We start from the raw sequence: 16,160 nt of genomic DNA, 5'->3' as shown, positions 1-16,160 counted from the left end.
TCTGCTCTTGGGCTGCAGCAAAGAACCTTACTAAAATTACAAATCAAAGCCTAAGTAGATGCCACAAACTCTGTCTGAAAGGGGTATCTACATTACTAAATGGCAATGGTGACACAGTGTCTGAAACACACATTGATTATACCAAATAGGTTTTGTTCGATGTTCTGATTGTTAATAATGTTTTATCATGTTAATAAAATCCAAGTTGCTTAATTCAAAAGTCTGTGCAGATAAGGGAATATGAACAGGACAGACAGTATTTTCCTCAGGCCCACCAAAATCCCAAGGTTGGCTCCCTGACCTCAGCTGGAGGATCACAGCACAGCAGCTCTCCATCCATCCCTCAGACTGAATGATGCTTCCTGCGGTTCAGCTTCAAGTTTAGCAACAAGAAAAAGGTTGTGATGCACCTTATGTATCACAGTTGAGATGCACATAGTCCTGCTACAGCCAGGTATCTACCTGAAAGATTCTATGCTCGAACAAACTGAGAAATCAAAAATCATCTTCAGTTCACAGGGACCCTCTAAGCACGTAGTACAGAAACAACACATGTAAGAAGTTAGAGAGGCAATAGCTACTTTCTTGCTTTTTCGCTCCTATGTTTAGAGATTGGTAGGAGACATTTAACCTATCGTTTGCAGAATTCTTTTATTTGTGAGCACTACTATGAGATTGCATAAGGAGTGACCTGTTTTGTCCTTACTTTAGAGAAAAAAAAAATGTATGTTGACAGCCTAATCAAGGTCACCAGTCCAAACAGGAGATCCTAAACAAAAAATTTCAAAAAGCTATCAACTACAGAAAAAAGAGGAAACAATTATCAAATTAAAAAACGCATCACTATTTTAAAAATACACTTAATTAGCAACAAATTTAACCCACTATAATCATTCAAGTTATGTGTATAAATACATACTATGCTGTTCATCTCTGAAGAGTCGTAACTTCCACACGGATGGACGCTTCCTATAGGTTCCAACCCTTCTTCATCCCACATATATGTGCCATCAGAGCTGTCAGATGGAGAAAGCTCAAAAGAGGAGCCAGCTCTATAGTTCATCTCTGAAGAAATGACATTCTCAGTTGTATGTTTTGTGCTTTCGCTGTTGTCATCCACTGCTTCAAGAGAACAGGAACAGTTAAGGTTCCAAAAACAATCCAATATTCAAAAAATAAATGTTACAATGTGTATTACTGGTGTGTTAACTTTTCTGAAACTATACTGTAAGAGAATATCTGAAAGCATTCTACAGTATTGTTCCCTTATCCTAGAGAGGAAAAATGCTTAAGCTGGCTTGGTAGCTACAACTAAGTATTCTTCCAAGCTACATCTTTGCTAACCTTTTAGGCTGCCCCAATTCACCCACAGTGAAAGCTACTTGCTAGAATTCTGTACCTCTTTAACATATTAGAAGGTGGGTCCAAAAATACATGCTTTGGATCTAGTCTTTCAATTGCAACATCTTTCAAAAGAAGTTTTTATCATGAGCAGCCCAGCGAAGACTTGAAAATGTGACTTTCAAAAGCATATTCTGGTGTCTTCAGCTAATGTTTAAAGAATTAATATCAGGAAAAACAAAAAAACAGCAACATTCCTATTTATAATTTATTTAATTAGACATCCTACACTTATTTACACCACTTAGAAGCAGTTACAGCTGTTCTCTGCCTACAGAGGTGGAGGGAGGAGGACTTGGAATTTTCTCAAAATATCACCATCTCAGAAAAATGAATGGCAAAGCAAGGATACAAGGAATCCCACAATCACATCACAAATGTGTTTAAAGGAGGTAACCTTCATTCTTATCACAGAGACAAAGAGCTCTAACGCTTGGGAAAGAACTATTAGGCAGGAAAGGCATAAGAAAACAAATATGCCAGCATAGAGCCAAGTTTTATTCTGAAACAATTCACAAGCAATGGGCAATTACATTAAATAACTACTGTCAGCGAATTTTGATTTAGTACCTAAAATTTCAAACAGAACATTAAAAAAAAGTATTTACCAGACACATTTATATCAAGCCACTCATCAGCATTACAGCGAGATCCTCCACTTTCCTTGAGAGACGTGAACGGCTCAATGGACGTGATGCTCCCGTGCTCTAATTCCTGAAGGCAGCTCTCCTTCTGCTGTATTTGTATAGTTCTGTTTGCATCTTCTATATCTATGAAGTCATCACTGAAATCTTCACTCAAATCATTCTTTTCAGAGGATGACAAAGAAGATATAGATATTTCATCTCCATCATCGCTCATACACATGACTTTCGACCCATGTTTTCCCAGACTTTCATGCAGGCCCTCATCAGATCCTGTTCTTTGAGCACTGCTCTCTATAATACTGTTTTTCTCAACTGCTCTGTTAACATTTGTTGAAATTTCAGAGCTCTCCACAGTATGTGTGTCAGGAGAGGTACTTTTGCTGCCATCCACAGCAGTATTCCCAGCAAACCGCTGCCTGGTAGGCTTGAGAAGAGAAGGACGACTTAATCTGTATCCAAAGGAAGGTGCTGACCCAGATCCATTTGACAGTGGGGGTTTCTTGGAACAAGGAGCTGACACACCAGAGTACGGTCTGGCAAACCCATACTTCATCGGTTCATTTCCATTGGGTACATCCAACTGACACGCATTTCTCAACAGCAAAGTAGACCTCTGAGACGTCCTGGCAGCCAGATTTTGACTATGATAAGGCCTTGTAAGATCCACAGCTTTATTAAAGGAATGTGACCTGGTTAGAGATGCAGTGGGAAGGAAAGAATTCTGAATGGAATGTGAAAAACTTTGTGATCTTACCATTTTTTCACAGGAAAAAGCCTTGCTATTGTCTGTAGATTGTGCTAGGCTTTCTCCTGAACTTGTCCTTGTGGCACTGGAATTAGCTCTAGGTCTCTGCAAACCTACCACTGGCCTATTTCCATAAAATCCATTTAAATTTGATCTTGTAGCATTGAGTCCAGAATATGAGGTCCTTCCTGGCAGGGTACCTTTGGTGAATTTAGCTGAACTAGAGAGTCCAGGTAAAGACTTTGGGGTTAATTCCTCGGTAGAAGATACAAACATATTGGTTTGCTTTGCTGCTTTTGACACAACCGAAGCAGGACTGTTCAAAGCCACCCTGAGCTCATCGTTGCCCAATGCTCCTTGAGATTGAGGATACTTCTCAGAATCGATTAATTTTTCGTTGCAGTTGCGTTTAGAGTTGGCCTCTCTGCCATTTTGATCGTTGAGCTGATATCTGTTAGATTTTTTCCAGTTGAAAGAGAAGGAAGACACGCGGCCAGTGCCATTGTGCTTGCCGAAATTTTTGCCCCCATGACTCCCTGCTAAGTTAACGGCTGTCCCGTTGGGCACAGGTTGCAAGACACTCCCTAAAGTTTTCGTTCCATATTTCGGTAGCCTGGAAACCAAGGATGTTCTGGTTTGATTTTTTTCTTCCATGAGCTATTTGGGTACATTGGTCCTTAAAGGGTGCTTGAATCTAAGAAATAAAAAACAAACAAACAAACAAACATTAAACCTGGAGTACTCACACATTAAACAACATAGTTTTATATACATTTGCATCTGTGTGCTTCCTACATTCCTGTGCCTAACTGTACCCTGGGGATAAAAAGTAACCCATGCACATTTTGTGAACTTCAGAGAAATATCTGCCACCAGAACATATTTGGCAGTAATATGTTCTTCAGGTCACAGCTCCCTCCCCCAGCTTTCCTCCTCTACATAAACTGCCTTTTCTTTTCCTTCCTTTTGAAATCTATAAAATAAACTTAAAAAGGGGTTGAGTTGGGTTTTTTGGTTTGGTGTTTTTTTTTTTTTCATTTACCCATTTTGACCAGCAAACTGCACTTTTCAACTGTGATACAAGTATTAAATTACAAACTTTGATATTTAGTATTTTTTTTAAAAAGCCGCAAATATACGTAGCACAAACCCGTGGTCAGCAATGTAAACCTGCAAAAATAAAATCAGACTGAAAGCTAATTTTTTGAGATTATTTTCTGTTTCCCCAATGTCTGTGTTATAACACAGGAAATAATCACTCATCATATACCCTCACCACAAAATTTTTTCCCCAGACATTACTGATATCCCCAAATCAAGATTAACATTCCTAGCCATTTTTTCCCCCTCTTTGCATGGAAACTGTAGTCTGTTTTGGAAATCTACTTATTCATGTACAAGACTTGAAGTACAGGGCAACAGTTGCACGAGGTCAGTGTTAGTGAGTGTATTCCAGAGTTTTACTTCTGTGCAGCAATGTACTAACACAAAATCCCAGCTAACAAAGTGTGAGACAAAAAGATCTTTGTAGAATTCATGCATTCCCTTGCATCTTGAATTTTGCTTCCATCCACCTGATTTGGAATACAGGGACTCAACCACACTCTTTAATTGAAGATTCGTTATATCTCAACTTACAGTAACGTCATTTTGGTCTATTTTATATCAAACTTATTTTATAAAACCATTTCTGCTTTACAGACATATCGTTGCCTCAAAAACTTTTGCCTTGAGAATTGTGATCTCCTTGCTTTGATGTATTTTCTGTTTCTTCCCCACTCATGAACATTTCCAGCCCATGGTTTGGATAACTAACTATGCCTCTATTACCCTTTTGTACAGCACCAGTCTGCTGGTTTGCCTGGCTGTACAATACAATTTTGTCTAAATGTTATTATTAAAGACTTGTGATTCCGACAACACCACCTTGAGGAGTCTCCAAGTTTCAATGTTGCATCTTAAGACATGTTTTAGCCTTGTGTTAAATTCTGTATCTGCAAGACCAGGTTTCTGGTTTTTTTCAGGACAGTTGTAAAAGGATATCTTGCCTTTGCTAGCCTGGATTTTGTTTTTATCAGTTCCACCCACTGGTCTTACAATGGTGTAAAGACAGAATTTCAGTCATTCATATGTTATTCCCTTAAACCATTACCCATATTTTTCTTTTCCCAGACCTATACACATCTGGCAGACTGCAAAAAAAATGAAAATTTTTAAACCATGGCAATCACGATGAGAACCAACAGATAGCAAGTAACATTATACTTATTCAAAGTACAGAAATTATCTTGTGTAACCACAGCAAGCATCACCTTAAAGTGAGTCACTCCCCAAGCTGCAAGACCTCACTAAGAAACACTTTAGATAAAATCAAAGTGGCATTAAATTCATGCAAACTGAAGTGCCCTTAGGATTTTGTCAGTGAATAGGATGCCCCAGAGCATCACTTCTGGAAGGAGATTTCCATTACAAAGATAGAAAGAGAAAAGTACTGGAGACAGGGTTTTTAGGGGCTCTGAACTTGTGAAGACATCAGAATCCACATCCTACAACTGGCAGGGCTTTTCCATTTTGAAATACACAAATCCTGAGTTTTCAAATACTCAGGGAATTCTTGCATATGGGAGACAGAACCCTCACCCAGGTTTACAAAGAAGTACATAAGTATTTTCCCCCCAAAAACAGCAGAATATTTCATTTATCATGTATGATACCTTCCTCTATGTGGATTTAGGTGTCTAATGTTAGATTTTTGCCTGCATTGTACCTGCACACTTTGCAAAGGAAAATACCATTATGCTTTAAGAGCAAATGTCAAAGACATTTACTTTAGGTCAATAATATACAGTAAAGGCAATAAAGTACACCTTTTTTTAAAAATAACTCCATGAACAAAAAAATGGCCTTTAGCATCCAGATGAATTGATTCCCAGCAAGCATCAGAATCCTCAGATCCCTCAGAAGATAACCCAACTTGAAAGAAAAGGCAAGTCTTGTAAAGAAATCTTCCAAATTAAAAAAGTTAAATTAGAAAGCTGCTAATTTAACTTTCATGCTTTATGGATAATTCCCTTTTCACATCTGTCTACCATCTCTTAGGTGACTGCAAAATTTAAATGAGGCCATTTAATTAGATTACTTTAATCCTCCACCAAGTGCTGCAAATTAAACTTGAAAAGGGGGCTTTTTAGTTCTCTAGGAAGGGTGCTTGCTCATTTATCCTTGATTAGGCAAAGACAGCACATTACCTTCAAGAAAACTCTACTGACTGCTTAAAACACTTCAGATAATTAAATTAAAAGACAAACAATACTGTCTGTATTTTATTAGCTATTTAACTGTAACTACTGTGCCACTTTTTCAAATTTGGGTTACATTTGTTTTGTTGAAATATAATGCCATCAATAAACACCAAAACTAAACGGTATCATGTTTGGCAGATTTTTCCCAGAAAATGGGAAACTAAGTTCTCTAAAATATCCTTAATCTTGACAAATATTTACTGCTAAGGATTACAGTATCCTAACAAAGAAACTCCCTTATCAAGCACCACAGTACCTGCAAGTTATAGAATGATTTCTGCATCCCACAAAATTCAGGTTCAATGTAATTTAAATTGTAGTCTATTGTATTATAAAGAAATTCAAAGTATTTTTAGACTTAAGCAATCTATGGATTTTTTAAAACAGACATTTGGGCAAACAAGTTTTATATTCTTTGCCTTGGGAAATATATTATCTGGTGCACACAAGCCTAATCAGGAATTAAGCTAATTATAAGGAGCCTAGCCTTACATAATGATCCAGGGAAAAGGAATTAAAACTCACAGACCCTCTGAAGTATAATCTGAATTAACTGAAAAGCTGCTACATCCTTACCTTCAAGGATATTCAAGATCCTGGTGATAAGCAAAAGGATATTCATTCTCACTCTCCTTTGTACTTTCTCTATAGGATTATTTACACCTCGACAAAATCCTCCACCATTAGTTTCAACTAGAAAGCAAAACATTGACTCTCACTTCACTCCCAGGAAGGCAGTTTCCTATACAGTAGCTTCTCAGCTAAGTTCAGCTTTGCATCTGAGACTCTGCCCTACGTGTTGCAGAATGATTGTTACAGCAGAAGACAGCTTAAGGTTCATACATTTCAAAGTTTGGGCTCCTTAAAACGTTGTGATCCCTATGATCCACGCCACCAGAAAGCTAACAGCATTTTCAAGTTCCAGACTGCCATCAGTGGGACTGAATTCTTCTCCTGTTGTCACAGAAGTGTGGAATATACAGCTGCTGGATGAGGCATCTCTGACAGACTGGTGACAGGAGAGACCAATTCCATTCTGCAGACCCATTGCTATGCCAACAGCTCCAGATTTATGTTTTACTCACATGAATTTAAGTGCACGTGCATTTCAACTCTGTGCTGTGCACGCCTTACAAAACCACCTCTCTCTACATCTCTGGGTTTTAGCACCGCAGCTTCTTGTTTATTTATTTGTTTTTCTATTCAGGACACACAGTATGAAGATCTTTTCACCATTGATTTGTGATGAAACTTAAGCATAACTTAAGAACTATTTTTCTTAAAAATGTAACTAAAAATGCATTAGGGCAGTTATGTGAATATATCGTGTTTCCACCAGTGTAGGGAGGTATTGAATGTCGAAAGGGAAAATCAGGGAGGTCCCTGCAACAGATGCAGCAAAAAGCTTCTTTATCATGTACTTAAGAACACTGCAAGATGAGGAGCACGACTGCAAGTCAGTTTTAGCTTTAAGAGAACCATGGGAGCTCAGCAGAATGGAAGAAACTGGCAGGAGATCTGCTAGCAAACAACTGCTCTGAGCAGGACAAGCATTGGGGAATCAGGGATCATGAGTCCTGAGGAAGTTTTGCATGCTGTATGAATTACACTGAATCAGAATCCAACTAGAAATTCTGATGGCTCCAAGACAGAACTTTGAGTATTTACAACTGTCAAATATTTTATGTTGTTTACCCAGCACGGACTGGTTTCAGCTCAGTCAAAAACGCCAGTTCTTCTCAACTGCAAGATCCAGTAAAATTTACCAGCTCTGCAGTAAAATCCTCCAACCCTGCCTTACTCCTCCTCTCTTCAGTTTCTCCAAAACACCTCTCATCTTGAATCAATGCCCAATGCTTTATGAAGGCATCCATGAATTTTAGCCTCTCTCCCTTTCCTATGGCCAAGCTGCAGTGGTTAACAGCAGCTTCCTTGACAGTCTGCTTTCTGAAGGTACCATTGCCATGAAGCACGGCAAGAAATTCCAAGACAGTGCTTATTGTTCTATTTCTCTGCAATCACCTTGTTCTTCTGTCTGAAGTTATGAGATTCTGCTTTCAGATCTCAAGACAGCTTAGAGGCAAGTCGTTTTCTATTCTTCCTCCCTCAAGCTTATGATGTTCTACCCACTTGTAAAGGTAGATCTATCAAGCACCAAGCAAACCAGTTATCCAAGCTGCTCTTGTGCTGAATTTTACTTACTGTCAGTCAGAATGCACTGGGACAAAGAACACGATAATGAGTAGAGATAAAGGGAGAATAAAACAAGAAAAACGTCATGAAGAGATTGAGGTTTCTGTATTTCTAACACTGAACAATATCTTCAGTCAATACAGCAAAAAATATGACATCTCTTGCCATCTTTAAAGGCGTTGCTGTTATTGATCAGAACAGGGTTTAATGCTTTCTAAGGCAAGAGGACATAAGCACTTACTGGAGAAAAAGAAATAGCGAAATGCAGCTCTGTTTTGTAGAAGAAAGCAACCAAAATACTTCCAGAATAAAAAACTCTGCTCACATCCCTAAGGGCCACACTCTCAATTCACTCTGCCATTAATGCATTTTACACTGAGCACCTCAAGGAAGCAAAAAAGGGCTAAGTGCTATCTGCACAGACATGTATGCTTTCTAATCATTTGCCCACTTGTGCTTTGCATATTAGCAAAACAGAGACTAAACATTTTAAACCCCAAATCTTTATATCAAGCATTACCAAAAGGTCAAAACAAAACAGGATATGAGCTATCATAAACTCCTTAAGATTGTATTGAAAAAATGTCATATAAATTTTATCTGCAAGACAGCCGTCAAGGTCCAGATGCTTTGCCAGCTGCAGCAAGGAGCAGCTTCAGCACAAAGAAAAGGAGATGGAAGATGATACCTGGGGGTAGGGTTATATTACTCCCAATAAAATAGAATATCAGAGTCTGCAAAAAGGATGAAAGAGAATTAAAAGTGCACTTTCTCATTCCTCATAAATGTTACTGCAGATTATTACAGTTCATTCATAAATAGACATGAAGCGAAATGACAGTTTCTTCTGCATTAGAAAATGACAATGAAGCTTAACTGTTCTCAGGAACAGAGGTCAGCCAGTAACTGGAACAAACCATTGGAGAGGCACCACTCCTCTCTGAAGCTGCTATTCATTTGATGCATCCTCTTTGAGGAAGTCTTCAATTCCCTTCTTCAAAAGGTCTTGTTAAACCTGGGCTACCAAAGTCAAATCTGTACCTGCACATATAAACACCACACAGTCCCTGCATGACCAACTCCAAGACACATGACCCACAACACAGTGTGGCTGTCCCTGGAAACCCAAACGACACGAGGTGCAGGCTGAGGGAGCACTGCATTAGGTGTGCAGACCCTGGGAACACCACAAGAGGTGGGTGGGATAGATTGTAATCTATCAGAAACAACTGGCATGGATGACATAGTCATGACAATGTATCTAGCTCCAGTGATGAAACATTCCTGCTAAAAGGAATTAAATTATGTGGATTACTTCATTTGTTACGTTACACAACAAACAAGCCTTCTGTGAACTTAACCAATTCAAGAGATTCAACCTCAGTGAGCAAGTCCAGCTTCCTCAGTAGGGTTGCTTAAAAGCTCTTAAACTGCAAAAGACACGTTGTTCTCAACATCTTTCCTGGAGAGGCACAAAGAGCCTTTATTTGCTTCAACTCTTTGATGACACTTTAAATTGTTACCAAATTTGCAAGGATAATAAACAGAAAGGGGAAAAAACAAAGTAAGGACAGACAGTACCTGCCTGCCTGACAGATCTAATGCCCTGCAACCTAAAGACAAAGTCACTCGGCTACAAAGAAGCAAAAAACTATTCTGTTACTCAAGCATTTCCCACCACCACAAAAAAACCCAAACATACTAAAAAGCACATCTATGTCTAGGCTCCTCTCCTCTGCTGTCTTAATACTCCCTTGTATTTGGCAAGATTTCTGTGGCAAAATAAGCCACAATTGTGTACATGCCTCTGTGTGTGTACATACATATTGGAAAGACTCTGATCTCTTCCATCAAAGTCTTATTTCTAAGGTTTCTCAAAGAGATAAATTTACCCTGATTTTTGGCATTCTTACATGGCTAACAAGGCAGAAGGCAGTCAGAAAGATATCTTTCAGAACAGTTTTAAAGGTGACACTCCTTGTTTATATCATAAAGGTAAATTAAATTTTATGCTGTGGTTAAGACTTATTGAAAAACCCCAAAAATCAACTGCAGTCCAGAATTAAAGCTTTCTAAATGGCGGATGTCAATCTCTCCTTTCAAAAATTTTGTGATTGTGTCAGCATCAAAGCAACTGAGAGCAGAAACAGGCCACTGCTTTTGCTGATGGTATTAGTCCTTCAGCAATAGCATTTCACATTGGTAACTTAATCTGCCTTGTAAAAATAAATCCAGAAAGATCACATCTGTCTGAAAAGCAATGTCATACTGCAAACCAGCAGGAATCACCTGCTGTTCTCTGGCAAATATTTCACATAATAGAGGAGCATCCTTTTTTTCCTCAGCGCTACCCACTGTCACCAAATGATTCCAACTCACCATTCCCACCTCTAAGTCTCCTTGGAAAGACTTCACCATGGATTCAGGAACACTCTCCAGTCAGTTTCCAGTTACTGTTTTCTACTACTTATGTACTTGGGGTAGGATTTTCTTGCTGATAAGAACAGGCAGGCTGAAAGCCCAGTGAAAATTGGAATGCAACTGATTTTAACTGGAAATATTCCTTCTAGACTGCCATCTTGTCCATCCTACCCTTCTAGTTTGTTTATTCAACTGATGCATCTTCTCCATGGAAAAACACTGAGATGCCTTGAGCTAGAACCATCTTACAGCAGTACAAACAGATATTTTTCAGTATGTATTTTGTAATGACTAAATAATGACTAATGACAAAAACAATACTGCCTGTCTGAACCACTGCTGAACAGTTTATCTGTGTGGGTATTTAAAGATTAAGAATTTCCATTAGTTTAAACCTGCAAGGAGGCTGTGCTTTCCACCAATACAAAAGCTTTTCCCCCCTGCAGCCACACATGATCATTCTTTCTCCCGCTGCCTAAGAATTATAGGTTAGGCTGAATGACAAGTGGAATAACTGGAGGAGACTGCATGTAATTCATAGAGCCACTGGTACTGAGATACCTTCTATAAGCTTGAAGAGGTTCACAGGTAATAAGTGAGCAAGATTAGACAAGATGAACCAGAAGGAAGACAGAAGAAAATAGTTCTGAGATCTTCTTTTCTACATACTGCCAATGCTATTTCAGCATAGTTTAGCTTTTCACATAAGATCACAATCTTCAGGCAAGAACATGTCAACACATAGCTACACATCTAGAAAAAAAAAATCATACTGTTAAGTCAGCCACTGCTGGATTAAAAAAAAAACTAGAAAAAGAACTGACAAAGAAAATCTTCAACACTACTATCATGAAAGACAGACAGTGAATCTTGGATAAGCTGGAAATATTATACAAATCATGATATTTCTCTAGGTTTGGATCATGACACTTCAATGCCCAGATTCCATTTCCCATATAGTTCTGACAGTCAAATTGTATTTTAACGGTGAGGAATACAAAAATCCCATTGCCTCTTGGGGTAGCCTTAAAAAAAAAAATGTACCAGGGAAAGGATGATCAGAGTGACTTCCTCAACTTTCAGCTGCTTTCAGTTCATAGGATTTCTTGAATTTGATGCAGTTTGTCCAGAAACCCTCCACAGATCTCTTGTCCACTATCTTATGTAACCTGTCCTTGAGCCCCCAAACTTTCCATCCACGACTGCCTTAAGCAAGGAGTTTCAGAGCCCTACTAGTAATTCTTTTAAAGGTTATTTCACTGTCTTGCACAGATTCCCAAGGAAAACTACTAAAACTACTTGTAACCTCCCTACATTGCAAGAAAGGGTCACTGATTTCTGCTCTCCTTGCTAACAAACACAGCAGTTTGTTTCACATCCACGTGCTTTCAAAAAGATCCTGTATTATTTGAAGTTTGACTTCTCTTTAACATCCAGCCTTGACCACAAATACTGCTGTATCACAGCTTTCAGTTGAAACTTGCTTACTTTTGAACCACATGTTCTAACTATCATTTTCTTGCTATTGAATTTAATTTCATCAGTGCTAGACACATCCAGCTTCTGGCTATGCCACTGCTATAAATCAGTCCCCAGTCTCAAAATCAAAATCCCTAAAAATATTTGAGTACCAAACAACTTGGCATAACAAACACCAGTATGTTTTTCCCACAGACTGGTAGCCTGTATTTTGTGTTTTCCTACCGATTTTCTGATACAGAGCTATCCTGGAATGTACCTACCGAGGTCAGTTTCCTGGGAAAAAAAAAGATTCTCCAACAAACTGACACTTGTAACTTCAGTTACCAGCGACAGTTTGTCCACAGGATTAGTTTCAGTTACTCATCTAAGCTTATTGTTTACTAAAATTTACAGGAAGGTGATAAATATAATTTGTTTTGGCTAACCAAGATCTCAAATTTAGTCATTGTAAAATTTTATTTTTATTAATTACCATTTCAGAAAGCTGTCATGATTAAAAGATTGGTTCTTTTCTCTTTTTAACTCTACTGATGGACAAGGCTATGCAGGTTGAAAGACAGTAGCAGGAGACTTGAGGAGAGGAGTACAAACAGCAGCAGCTTGGGCCTATGCAAGTCTGCCTTACTGAGATGAAAAAAAGCCATAGCATCCCCCAGCTCATCAAAAATACATATCAACATGTCTATGTGATAATTTTAACATATAAGACCAAAAAAATGCATTTAAATAAAGCCTATCTTTAACACAATTTACAAAAAGAACATGAGTTGGTTTTCTATCATAGTAATCCACATCGTAGTGACAATCTCTGTATCTATCTAGAAGAGATTCTTGAGAGTCCAGCTTAAAATACACAGTGTTATTAAGTAAAGAGAAACCAGGACTTTCAGTTCTCCCTTGATGCTTCCCCTGTGCTGTGTGTGTCACCAGCCACCCAGGCTGATTAGCCTAAAAGCACAGAACTTCTTTGGCTTCAGGGAATAAATTATTTGCAATTTAAGGGTTATTCCTGATTTATACTTGTTCAACCACCTCATCAAAGTAAATCCTTATCAGCCATTTCCTCTGGCTAAGAAGCCAAGCCTCCCTGCAGTGAAAGCCTTGCCAACATTGGCCACACTTCGTCGATCGAGGCCATTAAAATGCACTCTGCAGAGGAGGACCTCAGCTCAGCACAAAGTGCTCATGCAAAAAGTCATTTTACTCAGAACTTGTGACATCAGTTCCCCATGTGACCAGGGTTAAGCACTCCCACCCTGAGAAGACTTCCTTCCATTACTTTAGGATATTATCAGCAGAACTGCTGCAGCTGGATCCTCCTTTTAGGACAGCAAAGAGCTGGTGAGCAAAGTTCAGATCTCTGCAAATCCAGCTACTTTTAAACGAGGAGGAAACAACATTCTCAGAAAGTCTTCCAAAATGCACCTATCATAGCAGTTTAAGAGTGAGCTGGAATATGTGTCCCAAAGCTATGAAGACCTGTCTTGCCTAGCTAAACTTCAACTTTGGGCTAATTATTTTAATGCTGTTGGGATTTTACTGTAACATACATGTGTTCAGGTATCCAGAGATTTACATAAGCTATTTTTTATTGCTCCAATTGAAACACAATACAGGATTTTAAACCTAATTATCGAAAGCGCCATTAGTATTTTGATCTCCTTAGTGTTCCTGTTGGCATGGAACTTAACCCTGCCTGAAAGCCTCTAATTAAGAAGATGGTGCTGCTGTTTACACTTCCAAATAGTGGCTAGAAGAGAACACCACAACCACTGCTCTAACTGGCTACCTTCAGTTAGAAGAGTTCCTTCAACTCTTGTCCATTTTGAGACACCAACACTTTCTAACAATTTCAGGCAAGCAGTGTTCATCTGAAGATTGATGGCACGATGGTTTTTTATCCAGAGAGCCCGTGCCAACACATCTTACTAACTGGTTTATTCCAAATAACCAATCCCTCTTAAAGGATGATCAGGTCCAAAAGTAATGGATTTTACTCCAATAAGCTTTTACATGAACAGTTCCATTAAACAGGATTACTCATTAGTATAACAATAAATTAAATGAGATCATTATGTTAATTGAGACATTTATTTTTCCTGTATTCATATACAGGAAATTATTACTTCAGTTCAAAAACACGAGGTGTTATAGAGGTCAAAAATATCAAACATAGAAGTCTTCTAAACCTGAAACATTTCTACAGTTTCCACAGCTTTACAGTTAGAAGACCATACTGGGCAGTTTTTGGAGCCCAAACACTGATATTTCTATAACGAAAAGTACTGTCCATGAGGAAAAATTAAACTTTGACTTTAAAATCAATTTTTCTACACTAAGTTGTAATTCACATAAATCCTTGACATTTAGGTAGCTGGTTATTACTAATGTTCATTTGTTAGGCAATCACTCTTCAGCTTGGAGGCATTTAATTCAAAATGGGCCTGAGTTATGTGATCATTATACACATGAGAAAACATCTGGCAATTTTCAGTCAGTATCACCAAACAACGTAAATATTTACTGCCGCACACTAACCCGATGAAGAGGTTTTTATTTCTGATTTCCTCAAACACAAAATTTTAAAAGTTTCAGAGAATATGTAAAGTGGTTCTCAATTACAAAAATGTAACAAATGAGACCTTACGTCCAACTTCACTTCGTTTTTAATACCTTCATAACCTCTGCATCAAACTGAGGCTCAAAGCCCACAGACACTAAACCCAAACCTGCTAAAAAACCAAAGTATAGACCCTTCAAGTTGAACTAAACCCCCTGAGAAGTGGTTAACAGCTTTACACGGTGTACCAGATGGAGAACCAGATCGACAATCCTTACCTTAATTTGTTGTCTGGCCTGGACACTAACGCTCTGCTACAGCACAAAGTTCCCATGCAGTTTTGCTTTCTTTAACCGAAGATAAACAGCTCGACCTCCTCCAGCTCAAAGTTAAAGGCTGAGGTTGCCTACGTTTCATTGTGTGCCAAAGTACATCTGACAGAACGCGATGTGAACAGCAGGCTCTGGGTGACGAAAGCAGAGTCTCAGTGTCATTAAAGCGAAATCACCACAACGTACACAACCTAAACAGCTAAACTGGATACTCCACCATTATTATTATTATTATTTTCCACCATTACTATCCTTTTTTTTTTTCGCTGTTGTCATTGAACAACCACACACTGGGTACTTTTGCTCATTCCCCTTTTCGGAGACGCAAAACCTCGAGATACACAACCTCGAGCCACCAGACCTTGGAGGCTCGCAGCAGCTGTTTCCGCAGGTGCATGTCACCCCACACGCATCCAATTAAAGGACGCACAAACCTGCGCAGGGCCGGCACCGAGAGCGCTCCCCGGGCCCGCCGGGACACCCAGCGGGCCGTGACACCCAGCGGGCCGTGACACCCAGCGGGCCGTGACACCCAGTGGGCCGGGGGCGAGCGCTGCGGCCGCGGGGACGCGCATGAGGGGACGTGCAGGGGGGGACGCGCAGGGGGGGACGCGCAGGGGGGAACGCGCAGGGGGGGACGCGCAGGAGGCCGCCCCGCCCGCCCCCGCCCTTCCCCAGCCCCCCGCGGCCGCCGCTGCCGCAGCATCCTCGGCCCGGCCGTGACCCCCGCAGCGCAGCAGGGCAGCGGCCGCGTCCCGCAGGTCGGTGAGGGGCCAGCCTCGCACTCACCGCCTCCCCGCCGCCTCCTCGGGCAGGGCCGCTCCGCGCCCCGATGCCGCCGGCCCCGCCCGGCCCGGCCCGCGCTGGGAGGGGCGCAGGGAGGCGGGGACACGCAGCCGCCCCTCGGCCCGCCCTGACGTCAGCGCGGCCGCCCCGCCCCGCCCATGGCCGCTGAGCCCCTCAGCCCGCCTGGCACCCGGGCAGCGCCCGCCGGACTCGTGTGCCAGCCCGCCCGAGCCATTACCGAGCCCGCCGGCACGGCCGAGGGCAAACGAGAGGGCCTGCGGGTGTGCCGGC

The 16,160-nt window shown here is 40.4% G+C and overlaps 1 protein-coding gene across 8 annotated transcripts in view; it reads right to left on the bottom strand.

The window, feature by feature from the left end:
- The window catches only part of CCSER2 (coiled-coil serine rich protein 2), a 67,237-nt gene extending 51,305 nt beyond the window's left edge, over positions 1 to 15,932 (bottom strand). For 4 of the 8 annotated variants that reach the window (XR_003536003.1, XM_027694141.1, XM_027694145.1 and 1 more), the window contains exons 1-4: positions 15,873 to 15,932; positions 15,030 to 15,214; positions 2,010 to 3,487; positions 920 to 1,122 (exon numbers count right to left, since the gene is read on the bottom strand). Coding sequence is in view for 7 of the 8 variants with exons in the window: in XM_027694141.1 (XP_027549942.1) it covers positions 920 to 1,122; positions 2,010 to 3,447 (1,641 nt within the window). In the remaining variant the exon portion in view is untranslated. The remainder of the gene's footprint in view (positions 1 to 919; positions 1,123 to 2,009; positions 3,488 to 15,029; positions 15,215 to 15,872) is intronic. The other 4 variants (XM_027694143.1, XM_027694147.1, XM_027694146.1 and 1 more) reach the window with 2 other exon arrangements.
- Positions 15,933 to 16,160: the final 228 nt, after the last annotated feature.

Source organism: Neopelma chrysocephalum, unplaced genomic scaffold (assembly GCF_003984885.1).
Source record: "Neopelma chrysocephalum unplaced genomic scaffold, ASM398488v2 Primary Assembly neopelma1_96, whole genome shotgun sequence".
NCBI classification, from domain to species: Eukaryota; Metazoa; Chordata; class Aves; order Passeriformes; family Pipridae; genus Neopelma; species Neopelma chrysocephalum.
Note: the sequence above shows the minus strand (reverse complement) of the source record. Positions and strands in the feature narration are given on the sequence as shown.